At 42.1% G+C, this 13,805-nt stretch overlaps 1 protein-coding gene and 1 pseudogene across 1 annotated transcript in view; both read left to right on the top strand.

The window, feature by feature from the left end:
* WWC1 (WW and C2 domain containing 1) overlaps nucleotides 1–13,805 on the top strand; it is a 235,908-nt gene that overhangs the window by 119,832 nt on the left and 102,271 nt on the right. The window contains exon 2 of the mRNA XM_006864838.1: nucleotides 2,593–2,702. Within this exon, the coding sequence (XP_006864900.1) occupies nucleotides 2,593–2,702 (110 nt within the window). The remainder of the gene's footprint in view (nucleotides 1–2,592; nucleotides 2,703–13,805) is intronic.
* LOC102827146 lies at nucleotides 12,713–13,307 on the top strand (annotated as a pseudogene).

Genomic DNA, 13,805 nt, shown 5'->3' with positions numbered 1-13,805 from the left:
TTGGCCCAGGATCGAACATTGTTTCGTTCTGCTGTGCATGGGGTCGCTATGAGTCGGTTCCGACTCGATGGCACCTGACAACAACAACAACAACAACTTCTTCATTATTATTGTGTAACCCATTTCACAAATATTTATTGAGCATCAATGGTACTATGCAAAGGATTGGATGTGCCATTGCTGGAAATTATTGAATTAATCCCCAGGAAGGAATTTTGAAATGGAAGGATCCGTGTGCAGATTAGGGGATTTGTATAGATGAGACTGGTGTCTCTGCATCCAAACTGGTCAGTGGCGTTTCTCCAGGCAGAATGCAGGCAGGGAGCTCAAATTTCTGGGGGTTTGAGGGTGCGTCTTCTCTCATAAACTTGTCAATCATCAGCAATACAGTTCACTCACTATGGAGTAGGGTGCCTGAGTACAGTTTTTCTTCAGAGATTCTTTCAAAGATTTGCTGCACAAAATTATGTTGGGCAAGATTTTACTCTTGGTCCCTGGTCTCTATTCTCCACAAGCAAGAGGGTGTCCTAAAGGAAGTGACATTTTGTTTCTGAAGTCTGGGTGGGATGTGGTAGTGGTGGGGCTGAGAATGAGTTTGCTAAAGATACGTTTGGCAGAATTCACTCAGACTGTTGCAGATACTGTTGAGCAAAAAGCATTCTGAGCTGGTATGAAGACAGTTCTCATCATCCTTTTTCTTCCGTATTTCCTCCTCCTTTTTCTCCAAGCACCAAGCAATGGTTTGTGTAATCTTCCAGCTTGTCACTTTCCAGATATATTGAGTGTTTCTTAGCCTCAGCATCCCCTTCTGGGAAGTGGATATAATAATTGTGGTTACGAATCGGGCTGATAATCTCAGGGTCAGCAGTTCGAAACTACTAGCTTAGCTGTTCCACGGGAGAAAGATGAGGCTTTCTGCTCCCATAAAGACTTACAGCCTCGGAAACCCTGTACAGGGTCGCTGTGAGTTGGAACCGACTCCACGGCACATAACAACTCTTTGTTAGTGCTTCACACCAGGATCTGTGTTAAATGTTTTTATAAGCATGCTCTTGTTTAACTTAGATAGCCACCTGGAGAGTTATTATTATGCCCATTTTATAGATGAAAATATTGAGGTTCATAAAGGAGCTCTGGTAGCATAGTGGTTACAAATCGGGCTGCGAACCTTAAGGTCAGCAGTTCGAAACTACCAGCCACTCCACGGGAGAAAGATGAGGCTTTCTACTCCCGTAAAGATTTACACCCTCGGAAACCCTGTACAGGGTCACTATGGGTCGGAACCGACTTGATGGCACTTAATAACAACAATAACAGTGGTTAAGTAATTTGCTAGTGACATTTACTTAGTTCCCCCCCCCCTTTTTTTTTCAAGTATTTAGTCCATCCATGAAATTAGTCGTCTCCTTCAATGAAGCAGTAAATACTGACTAATCTAAGTTTTTGGATTATCCATCCACTCAGTCAGTAGATATTTTAACAGCCTACCAGACTCTGTAAGGAGCCCTGGTAGTGTACTGAGTTGAGCTACTTAACTGCAGGGTCCGCAGTTCAAGTCCACCAGGCTCTCTGAGGCAGAAACGATCAGGCTTTCTGCACCTGTAAACCTTTACAGCATCTGAAATTCTCCCTGTGAGTCAGAACCGACTTTACAACACACAGCCAGCCAGCCAGCCACCAGACCCTGTATATGCAGTTGATACTTGAGACACACTAGGTCCTAGCCGCCAGCGTTTCTCTTTCAGAATTTCCTTAGAGAAAGAGATTATACAGTGTAAAAGAGAGGTTAGTTTCCTTATGAGGAAGTTTATGGTTAAGTATTCTAGACTCATTCTAGTTATCTTTGTTTCTGTTGTATTCCACATGTTCAAACTAAAACCTGTGGTTTGGGATACATATTCCCAGCTTTGACAAGCCTTTGTTAGCTTACTTAGAGGATTTACTCACTGGTTGGTTTGATTGACTGATTTAGCCACCAAAGCTGGGTGATGAGCACCATGTCACTCCTCTCTAGATTGGGGCCCAATAGGTGGTTATTGCTAAGAGGCCAGTTTGGCCTAGATTGTTTAGGAGAGACCAGCAGTGGGCACAAACATTTAAGAGTCAGCTCAGGAGGCAAATAAATATTGCTTATTGGCCAAACTCACAGGCTGGGACATCTGTTCTTCTAGATGTTAGTTAGCCAGCATTCCAAAAGGAACATGGGTATGACAGGGGACAGAGCCAGGAGGAAGATTGGGGTAGAGTGGACGAGTTGTGAGAGAGCCAGGAAGGGCTGGAGTCTGAGTCAACAGGAAGAATGGACCTTGGCCCCGTTTCCTGTAACCCCTCACTTAGAGATGCAGAAAAGAGGCCCAGAGAAAGGAAGGGATTTGCTCAATCATTGTCAAGTTTGTAGCAAAGTTGGGACTGAAATTCAAATCCCCTGTCTTCACGTGGGGTGATCTAAGCCTGCTGTTGCTGTGTGTCCACCTTACTAGGGGCAATGGGGACAGTGGAGCTGGAGTTACAGCACTGGTGATGGGAATGGACAAGTCTCAGGGGTTTGGGGACTGTGGGCTGATGGAGTCTGTCTCTCCTCTTCCTTGTCAGGTACACCAAACCACTGACGTTTGCGGACTGCATTAGTGATGAGCTACCGCTGGGATGGGAAGAGGCGTATGACCCACAGGTTGGAGATTACTTCATTGACCACAACACCAGTAAGTGCCTGGCAGTCCTGCCGTTCCCATACCAGTCCCCATTCCCATTCCTCCAGCTCCTACTCACCCCAACCAAAGGCAAATTTTTAATTGTCATTTTCAGGCTATTTCAGAGCAGGCAGAGCCCCAGCAGGCCCCAGAGGCATGTATGTGTCTTTGTCCGTAGTGTGGAGATGTTTGTTCGAGTTTGTGTGTTTCTAGTCCACCCTCACTTCTTATCTGTGATCTGAGTAGCCTGGTCCAGAACAAAGAGTGCTAGTATCTTTGTCTCAGAGACTATGAAGGATGAATCCATTAGGAAGGGAGAGGTATGCAGTCTTAACAGGTGGAGGAGCCCGGGAAGTAGGCCTACTTCTGGGGGGAGAATTGAGATGTGTTGAGGTCTTATCCACTGTGCATTGTTTTGGCCAAGACTGTGCCTGTCTTCAGAAATTGGCTGTCCTATTTGTCCATTTTCCACCACAGAAGAAAGTGGATTTTTCTGACTCACATTCAACCATGTTGAATGTAGGATTCCCTCTATCTTGTTAGGTGAAAGGAGAAAAGGAATGTATGGAAAAGTCCTGGCAAAGTTTAAAGGCAGCAAATTCTAACAGCCACTCTTAACTGAGCACATACTCTATGCATGGCACTGAACATATTTCATTTAATTCTCCCACCTGTCTTGTGGAGTGTGCTCTCAGTGGGATCAGTGGTGGTCCACAAGTAGATTTCTCACCTTTATGAAGGAAACCCAGGTCCAAATTCCAGCCACCATCTGTCTGTCCACAGAGGATTGTGGGTGGCTGTGATGTTGGGTTAGGAAGAAATGACTGGTGATCTACTTCCAAAAATCACACAGTGAAAACCTGCAAATGTCAACAGTCTGATGTTCAGTCATTCATGGAGAAGGCTCAGGACTGAGCAGCATTTTGTTTTCTGTTTTGTTCTGTTCTGTAGGATGGCACCGTAAGTTGGGGTCCAGCTCCATGGCAGCTAATAACAACAACAACAAGTAATTATTTGAGACTCAGAGTTAAAAATAGCAGAAGTGGAATTTGGACTGACACAGCGCAGTTGTTCTCTGACCACTTCCTCCTCTGGGTGTCAGTGATGCTCGGACCATGCTTACGTTGTGTACCTCATCACCCTCCATATACCATTTACCTGTCATGAGTTCTTCTAAAGCAATGACTATGTCTAACTCATCTCTCTAGTCCCAAGTCCTTGCGTGGATGACACATAGTAGGTGTGCACTTAACCTTTGCTAAATGGAAAAGAGTATACGTGCATGAATGTGTGACTACATGGATGAATGAGCAGCCTGCTGTTGGCACCAAAGTGTAGAAGAGCCTCTGAGTGACAGCTAATAGTGTTAATTGCATTGTTGGGGGTAGCAAAGGTTTTTATTAGCACTCATGATTGCTTATTGGATAATGAGAAGTAAATCTGCCTAATTGAGTGTGTATGGGGAATGAGGTTAATGCTTGGATGGCTGCGTGGAATGCTGGGTTAGACACTCATGTACAGACAGGAACCCTAATCAGTTCTCTCCTGTGTCTAATTGCTGAGTGTACACCCTTCATTAAGATCTGATGGTGGGAGTGGGATTCTAAGGTGTTGTTAGAAGTTATTGGAGAAATAGAGGGAAGGAAGGACTAGCAGACAGGGGCAAAAGTTTATTCTTGAGGAACTGATGACAGAACTGGGCTGTCTGGGGCTAAGTGGGGCCACAGGAAGAAGAATTCTAGCTGGTAATGTTGGTCATGACAGGTGGTTGCCCTGGCCATCAGGCTGCTGGTTTTCATTGAGTTGCAGTGTTTCCCTCATGGGGTGGAGTGCACCAACTCTGTAGATGAAACCAGTGGTACAAATACAATATGAATGTGGCCACCAAATCCTGGATATTCAGCTTCCATGGACCCAGATTACTTTCATACGTGAGTATTGTTCTATAGCTGAAATTCCTCTCGCAAAGTTATGTTGTTCTTAAGTGCTGTCAAGTCGGTTCCAACTCAGAGCCACCCTGTATAGGATTTCCAAGGAGCAGCTGGTGGGTTTGAACTGTTGACTTTGTGGTTCAAACCTTGTGGTCCAGTGCATTACCCTGCAGTGCCACACCAGGACTCCAAAGTTGTAGGTTCACTAAAATTGAATACCAAGTTGCTCACAAATCCACCACCAACAAAATTTTAGCCCAATTAATAAAGAATGGCTGCCTTGAGCATAAGGCTTTTATACAGAATTACCTGTATGAGTGTCAACTAAGAAGAGTTCATCTAGAGCACAGATGAGAAGTTGAATAGACAGAGAGCCTAAATGAATGCTGTTGTAATAATATGGTCACAATAGAATGGTGGTACAATGTGACGTTTGTAACCAGCGTTATTGAACTGTTCATGTAGAAATTGTGAATAGATCTATGTTTGTTTGTAAATTTGTTATTGTTAAGTGCCAAGTCATTCTGACTAATTGCAACCCTATATTGGGTTTCCAAGGAGCAGCTGGTAGGTTTGAACTGCTGACCTTGTGGTTTGCAGTCCAGTGCTGATCCAAAGCACCAGTGCTTGTATATAGTGCCACCAAAAATAATTAAAAATTTTTTTTTAAAAAGAATGTCAAGAAGGCAAGTATGCATGTGGATGAATGAGTGAGGGGATTGAGACCAGAGAGCAGCAGGGCATAGATCAGGACATAGATTAAGGCTTTGGCTTTTCTGTTTGTTTGTTTTTATTGTGAATTATGGGAGAACATTAGATTTATGTTCATCGTATCGTATATAGTTTCATCGCCATGATTACGATCCTTTCCATGTATCATCAAACAATCAAAGGGAACACCCTGCAAGCCTGCCCCCTGGCCGTCAGCACACAGCCCCTCTTCCTCCCTAAGTCCCCAGCCGCTCCATCTCTCCACATCATCATCTCTGCCTCCATCTCTGGCATCACTGCTTCTCTAGGTAGGGTCCCACACTCTGCTCTTCTCCCTTGATAGTCCCAGGAACCTCCACTCCGGGACTGGAAAGTCAACCACTCCCCTCCTTTTGTTACAAAACCTTTACATTTCCAACCCTTCACAGTGAGTCCTTATAGCAATTATTCACTGTTGTACCACAAGAGTCTTATCTCCATCTCCTTTCATCAGCCCCATCCAGACAGATTGGAAACCACTCAGTGGAGATTCTACCTTCCCCCACACCCTCTGGAACTAGGTTCCCTCTTGAAAGCTTGAAGCCAGTCACTTCTTGCCTTTGTAGCCCCCCATTTTGGGTAGCCAATGTCTAAGTTGCCCATCCCTGTCAACCCTGTGTACTGAGGGGGTGGGGTGGGAATGATCCTCGCTGTAAAGATTTGTTCCCTCTTTTGAGCTACTACATCCATAAGTATAGGTCAAGTTCATCAAATTGTAGCAGATTACTCTTTTTTCCCTCTTCTTTCTTCTTCTAGTCAAGTTCTGATCATCCAACCATTGAAGCCAGGTCAAGTGGGTACTATCTGCAAGTATGGGTGTTCTTGTACATTTCCCCTCACTTCATAGCAGCTGGATGCTTCACTCTCTGTTCTAGTCCTCTGTAGCCATGTCCCTGTCTCTGGGCCCAGGAGTCCCCAGGCCTTGCCATACTGCTGGCCAACCAGGTCTCAACCCGGGTTGACAGGAGTCTGTTGAACATGGTCAGACTTTGCTTACAACTTCATTGCTGTTTTCCCCCACTTCCCCTTATCGGTGACCAATATGGTCACCAATAAGACCACATGCCTGCTCGTGTATTCCCCATGAGTCTTAGTCTTGGAAGGGGGTTTGCCCTGAGGGGACCTGACCACTTGCCTTGATGTCTCCTGGGCCAGCAACTTGATTGTTCTTATACTAGTCAATCAGACTGCCGTTATTGTTTTTTATTTTTCCTGCTGGTGTTTCTTTCAAGAAGTATCTTCTGTTCTTCTAGCCACTCCAGTCTGGTCTGCTTGTCCTTTCAAGTGGAAATTTCCCACCTCAGAAGATTCTGAATGCAGTTCAGGATTCCACCTATGGTCTTATGTAATGCAAAGGCTCCACAGGAAGCCTCCTTCATTGGGCACATTGTAGCCCCATTTTAGGTATTCCAATCTGTTATAGGTAGAAGACAGACTTACAAGATTTCTGTAGTGATGTTTATGGCTATTCCTTCCTCTCCCCCTCAAGTGTCTATTTTATAATTGTAGGCAAGGGAAACCAGGATTCAAAAAGACAGCCAAGCATTTTAACATTATTTCCCCTCTTTTACCCATTCAAAGCATGCCTCAATCCCTGAATCCCAGAGCCCTATTGTTCCAAGGTTGTGCATACATTATTATTTACCTCTGCCCCACTTAGCTAATGCAAACCTGCCTAACTGTTCTCCCATCTGCCTTGTTCTTCCATTCCCCTCCCCCTTCTTTATGTATTCCCCACTCCTCAGCACCCAAACTATCCTGTGTCCATTCCGTACCCTGTGCTCCACCTTCCTCTTCCTCCCCTCATCACACCCCATACATCCCAGTAACCAGCAAATAAATTTTCCCCCTTTTAGTGTGGGTTCTTTTTTTAATGTTTTACAATAATGATTCTATACAGTATTTCTCCTTTTGTGACTGACTAATTTCACTCAACATAATGCCCTCAAGGTTCATCAATGTTATGTGGTGGCTTCCTTGTTGTTCTTCAAGGTAGCATATATTCCATTGTGTGTATGTACCACAGTTTGTTTATCCATTCTTCCATTGATGGGCACTTTGGTTGTCTCCATCTTTTTGCTATTGTGAATAGTGCTCCTATGAACATTGGTGTACATATATCTACTCGTGTTATGGCTCGTATTTCTTGTGGATATATACCAAGTAGAGGAATTGCTGGTTGGAAAGGCTTTGGCTTTTGCACTGCATGAGAAGGGAGCCTTTGGAATTTTAAACAGAGAAATGACATTACCTGACTTATGTCTTCAGAGGATTCCTTTAGCTTCTGTGCTGATGATAGACCTATGAGAAGCACAGAGACCTATGAGAGCCAACTGCAGTAGCCTGAGTGACAGAGGATGGTGCATCAGACCAGCGTGGTAGTGGAGGTAATAAGAAGCGATGAGATGCTGGATGTGTTTTCAAACTAGAGCCAACGTGATGTGGGATATGAAAGAAAGAGGAAGAATGACCCTTGTTTAGCCCTAACAGTTAGAAAGATGGAGTTGCCATCAAGTGAGATAGAGAAAACTTCAAGAAGAATGCATTTGAGAAGGAAGAACAGGAGTTTACTTGAACATGTTGATTTTGAGATGCCTTTTACACATCTGAACTCCTGGTATGGTGCTGTAGAAACCACACTGGACTTTGAACCACAAGGTTGGCAGTTCAAGTCCACCAGCTATTCCTTGAAATTCCTATACAGTGTTGTTATGAGTAGGAACCGACTCAGTGGCACTTAACAGCAACAGCAGCAACATAATACATCTAAGAGAAGAAGATACTAGCCAGATTGATGTAGCTCTCAGCTGAAGATGTATATTTGATAGTTACTGGCAAAGACATGAAGCTGGATGAGATCAAAAGGAACAAGGAATGAGCCATGGATTCCTCCCACCATAGGAAAGCTGGGAGGAAACTTTCGAGAGTACCTGGGAAAAGACCCAGTGAAGGAAGCATGCCAAGAAGAGTCACCACCTATGTCAAATTCTTCTGACAAGTCATGTACAATGGGGACTAAGAAGTGACCAATAGATTTGACCTCATGGTTGACACTGGTGACCCTGACTTTGGAGGGCAGCTTTGGAGGAGGACTGGAAAGTAAAAGTCCTTTTACTGAGTAGAATAAGTTGAAAATTCAATGGGAGGTAGCCCTAAAACCAAAAATATCCCCTGAAATCTTAAAGCCAAACAAGAGTTTAATTTACCTTGTAAAAAACATCTGCTTTAAGCAATTATACTGTTTTGAGAACTCTGTATGTGAGATCAAATTGACAAAAGCAACTCAAAAAATTAGATAGGAACCTTAGGGGATAGTGAGTTGATGTTAACTGGAGAGTCCTTGTGTGGCGCTGTAGGATAAGCACTGGTTGGTTTGAACTGAAAGGTCAGTGGTTCGAACTCATCCATCATTCCTTAGAAACCCTATACATGGTTGCTGTGACTCAGAACCGACTTACCAACATATGGAATCAAATTGACAACAGCAAATCAAAAGTTTAGATAGGAACCTTAGGGTCTAATGAGTTGATGTTAATTGTGGAGGAAAACTCAGAAAAGGAGCTCGAGAATGTAATCTATGTCACTGAATTGTACATGAAGAAACTGTTGAATTGGTGTATATTTTGCTGTATATATTCTCAACAACAACAAAATAAAAATTTGAAAATAAAATGTGAGGGAAGGGAAGAAATTGGAAACAGTAATTCTAGTAGACAAGTCTTTCTAGGATATAATCATTTTCAGTATTTCACATGTCAGTACTAAACATTCCCACTGATGGTTTACATGCATCATAATTACATGGTTTTAATCAGTGCTCAAATTATGTGTTCTGCCTTTTTATCTTAATAATTGAGTTATGCTACTTACTCTTCATATTTGTCACTTGTAATACACCAAATGAATAAATTCACTTTAATACATTAAATAAGCATATCATCATACCCCTGTTTTGGTTTTTATATTATATTTTGAGTTATTTCCATGTATATAACATAAAATATACATTCTATATACAGATTAAACTATGGGGAAAACCTTTAGGCATATAGCATTTAACTTTCATTGATTATTCCTAAAGATATATTTCCAAATGTTGACTCATTAAGTGAAAGATTATGAAAACTTTTAAAATTTTTGGTACATATTCCCAGACTAGTGAGTATTTCCAAAAGATTGTATTAGCCTGTATGACCACAAGCAATAAGGATACCTTTTTTTCTTATACCTTCATCAATATAGGACTATTTCCATTTGCTTTCATTTTTGCTGGGTTCATAGGTTTAAAATATAACTTAATTGTTTTTCATTTGCATTGCTTTGCATAATGATAAAATTAAATGTTCTCCAGGTGTCTAGCTGTTTTTTAAGACAATTACTTTTTGTTGTTGTTAAAGTTCACAGAAAATACAGTATTGTTGTTAGCAGTGGGGTGTGTAAAAACAGCTGTGTGGCATGTATTGGAGATAGAGTGTAGAATCTGCAGAGGGTGTATGAATGTAGTGATCGTGTATGTTGTTGGGAGAATGTATGATGCATTTGTAGGTTGAGATTTGGAATATATGGGAAGGAGGAAGGAGTATGGAGAAGTGGAACTCAACCATGGCTGTATGAAATCATCTACAAATATTGAAAGTGGCTGCCTTTTAGGAAGGAGGACAAGGGGGAAAATGTGTTTGAGGGGAAAAGTATTTGGTGTAGCAAACTTGGTAATATGCTTAACTGTTTAGCTATGTCTATGTATAATTGGGAATCCTGGTGTGGCGCTGTGAGTTAATGTGCCAGTCTGCAAAGCCATTTGAACTGCAAGTTAGCAGTTTAAGCTCACCAGCTGCTCCTCAGAAACCCTATACAGGGTCGCTATGGGTCGGAACCGACTCGATGGCACATAACAACAACAACAATGTATAACTCTATAACACAGGCTCACTAAGCTATGTCTGTTCTGGTATGACACTGCAGGTTGATGCACTGGACTGCAAGGTCGGTTTGAACCACAAGGTTGGAGGTTCAAGCTCACCAGCCACTCCTGGGAAACCCTATACAGGGTCGCTATGAGTTGGAAGCAACTCATCAGCACTTAACAGCAGCAGCAGCAGTCATATCACCCTGAATGTGTCAAATCTCATCTGATCTTGGAAGCTAAGCAAGGTTGGGCCTGGCTAATACTTAAAAGTGAGACCACCGGGGAATACTGGGTGCTGTAGGCTTTAGACTCCTGGTATGGTGCTGTAGGATCAGTACTGGACTGCAAACTACAAGATCAACATTTCAAGCCCACCAGATGCTTCTCGGAAACCCTATATGGGGTTGTTATGAGTCAGAACCGATTCGATGGCACTTAACAACAACATCTTTAACCAGGAGTCCAGGTATGGTGCTCTAGGATAAGCACTGAGCTACTTACCACAAGGTCAGCATCTTGAACTATAAATGCACTTGTGATTAGCAGTCCAGTGCTTATCCACCAGGACTCCATATCCAAGTATAACTTTAATAAAGATGAGAACTAAAGAATGTTGTTGTTATTATGTGCCGTGGAGTCAGTTCCAACTCATAGTGACCCTGTACAGAGTTTCCGAGGCTGTAAATCTTTACGGGAGCAAAAAGCCTCATCTTTCTCCCGCAAAACAGCTAGTAGTTTCGAACTGCTGACCTTGCAGTTCACAGCCTGATTCATAACCACTATGCTACCAGAGCTCCTTAAAGAATGTTGGCCAAGGAGATCTTTAAGGAATAAAATTATTTGGGTGAGATGGACTTAAGGAAAGGTAGTATCAACAGAAAGGTTGAGCTGTGGGTTGGCTATCTCAAGAGTGTGACTAGTTTACAATGAACCACATTGTAAACACTGAACACATCCAACACAACATTTAAGACTCACCAAGGGTTCCACAGCTGCTCTGTGAGAGAAAGAGGATGCTTTCTTCTCCAGTAAAGATTTACAGCCTGGGAAACTCTACATAGGATTTCCATGAGTAAGAAACAAGTCGACGGCAATGGATTTTGGTTTGGGGAGCTTGTAAGGAGCTTTGGTCATATATTGGTTAAGTGCTCATATTCTAACTAGAAGGTCAGCAATTTAAACCCACCACCTACTCCATGGGAGGAGCTCTGGTAGCATAGTGGTTACGAATCGGGCTGTGAGCTGCAAGGTCAGCAGTTCAAAACTACCAGCTGTTCCGTGGGAGAAAGATGAGGCTTTCTGCTCCCATAAAGATTTACAGCCTCAGAAACCCTGTACAGAGTCGTTATGAGTCGGAACCGACTCCACGGCACATAACAACAACAACAACTCCATGGGAGAAAGGCGTCTGCTTACATAAAGATTTGCAACCTTGGAAATCCTCTGAGGCCATTCTACTCTGTCATATTGGGTAGTTGTGAGTCAGAATTGAATTGATGACAAAGAGCTTTTAAAAAGTTTAATGCTTGAAAGATCATCTTTTCAACAAATTTTGTTGGTACAACTGGTATCAATAAGGGGGGAAAAATACTTCATCTCCTACTACTGGCCTGTCACAATATGCACCATTAAATTCAAAATGACCCATAGACCTATATGTGAAATCTAAAAGTATAAACCTTCTAGTAAAAAGCATTGAAGAGGCTCCTAACCAGAGAAGCAGGGATACTAAAGAAGGAAGCAGAGGTGATGGCATAGAGAGATAGGGCAGCTGAGGACTCTGGACCCATGGAATGAGAAAGACGGTGTGCTGGTGGGCAGGAGGCTGGCTTGAAAAATGAGCCCTCTGATCATTTTAAATGAATATATGTTTTCTGTGTGTTTTGTGCAAATACTGTTAACCGTTAGTACATAGAGGGGATTATAATCATTGCTGTGAAACAAAATACAATGGGTTGAGTGCAATACTGATGATCTGCCCTATAAACTATCACTCAATTCACAATAAAAGCTTTAAAGAAAAAGTAAAAAAACATTGAAGAAAATGTTCAAGATTTCACAGAAAACAAAGATTTTTAAGACAAGACACAGTGCAAATCACAAAAGAAAAAATGGTCATTGGACTTCATCATACTAAAAACTCTGTTCTTTAAAAGACACCTGAAAAAGATTGCTTTTTCTCTTTTCATGGTGGTGAGTGGCTGGAGTTTACATTTGTCAAATCATCTTGAACTATAAATGCACTTTAAATTTTATTTAAATTATACTTTAATAAAGGTCGCTATGAGTCAGAACAGACTCCACGGCACATAACAACAAAAAAGTTAATCTATGCAGGGTCACGATGAGTTGGAACTGACTTGAAGCACACATTAATAAAATAAGCAATGGTGGAGGAAAAGGTTTTTAACTCATACCAGGCGCCGTGCGTCACGATGTGCAAAGGAGACCCCAACAAGCCGCGGGGCAAGATTTCCTCGTATGCCTTCTTCATGCAGACGTGCCGGGAAGAGCACAAGAAGAAACACCCCAACTCGTCCGTCAACTTCGCCGAGTTCTCCATGAAGTGCTCCGAGAGATGGAAGACCATGTCTGCAAAGGAAAAGTCGAAATTTGAAGATATCGCAAAAAGTGACAAGGCTCTATTTGACAGGGAGATGAAAAATTACGTGCCTCCAAGGGTGATAAGAAAGGAAAGCAAAAGGATCCCAATGCCCCTAAAAGGCTACCATCTGCCTTCTTCCTGTTTTGCTCTGAACATTGCCCAAAGATCAAAAGTGAAGACCTGGGCCTATCCATTGGGGATACTGCAAAAAAATTGGGTGAAATGTGGTCTGAACAATCAGCCAAAGATAAACAAGCATATGAGCAGAAAGCAGCCAGCTAAAGGAGAAATACGAAAAGGATATTGCCACATACCATGCCAAGGACAAAAGTGAAGCAGGAAAGAAGGGTCCAGGCAGGCCAACAGGCTCAAAAAAGAAGAACGAACCAGATGAGGAGGAAGAGGAAGAAGAAGATGAAGAATAAGTGGCTATCTTGTAATAATGTGTGGAGTATGCTTGTGTGCACAGGCAATTGTTTAGCTAAGAATATGAATTCAAGTGCAGCTCAATATTAGCTTCAGTATAAAAAAGGTACATAATTTTGTATAGCTGATAAGATTCTTCATAGAGAAAATACTTTTTTAAAATGCAGGTTGTAGCTTTTCACAGGGCTACTACATACAGTTAGATTTGAAAGCTTCTGATGTTGAATGCTTCTAAATATTTAATGGTTCTTTAATTTCTTGACATGTATATGGTAGCACAGCAAACTCCTGGGAGTTAGTTTCAATAGTAAATTTTGGGGGTTTTAGGATGTTGCATTTTGTTTTTTTGTTTTTTTTAATTTGTAATAAAATGATGTATATTAAAAATAAATAAATAAATAAGCAATGGCCCAATTAGACCACTACTGTAAAAGACTAAGAAAAAGAAATTATACTAAAAGGGGGTAGGGGGAAGTCTTTGTTGGTTGTTGGGAAGT

Source organism: Chrysochloris asiatica, unplaced genomic scaffold (assembly GCF_000296735.1).
Source record: "Chrysochloris asiatica unplaced genomic scaffold, ChrAsi1.0 scaffold00071, whole genome shotgun sequence".
Classification (NCBI taxonomy): Eukaryota; Metazoa; Chordata; class Mammalia; order Afrosoricida; family Chrysochloridae; genus Chrysochloris; species Chrysochloris asiatica.
Note: the sequence above shows the minus strand (reverse complement) of the source record. Positions and strands in the feature narration are given on the sequence as shown.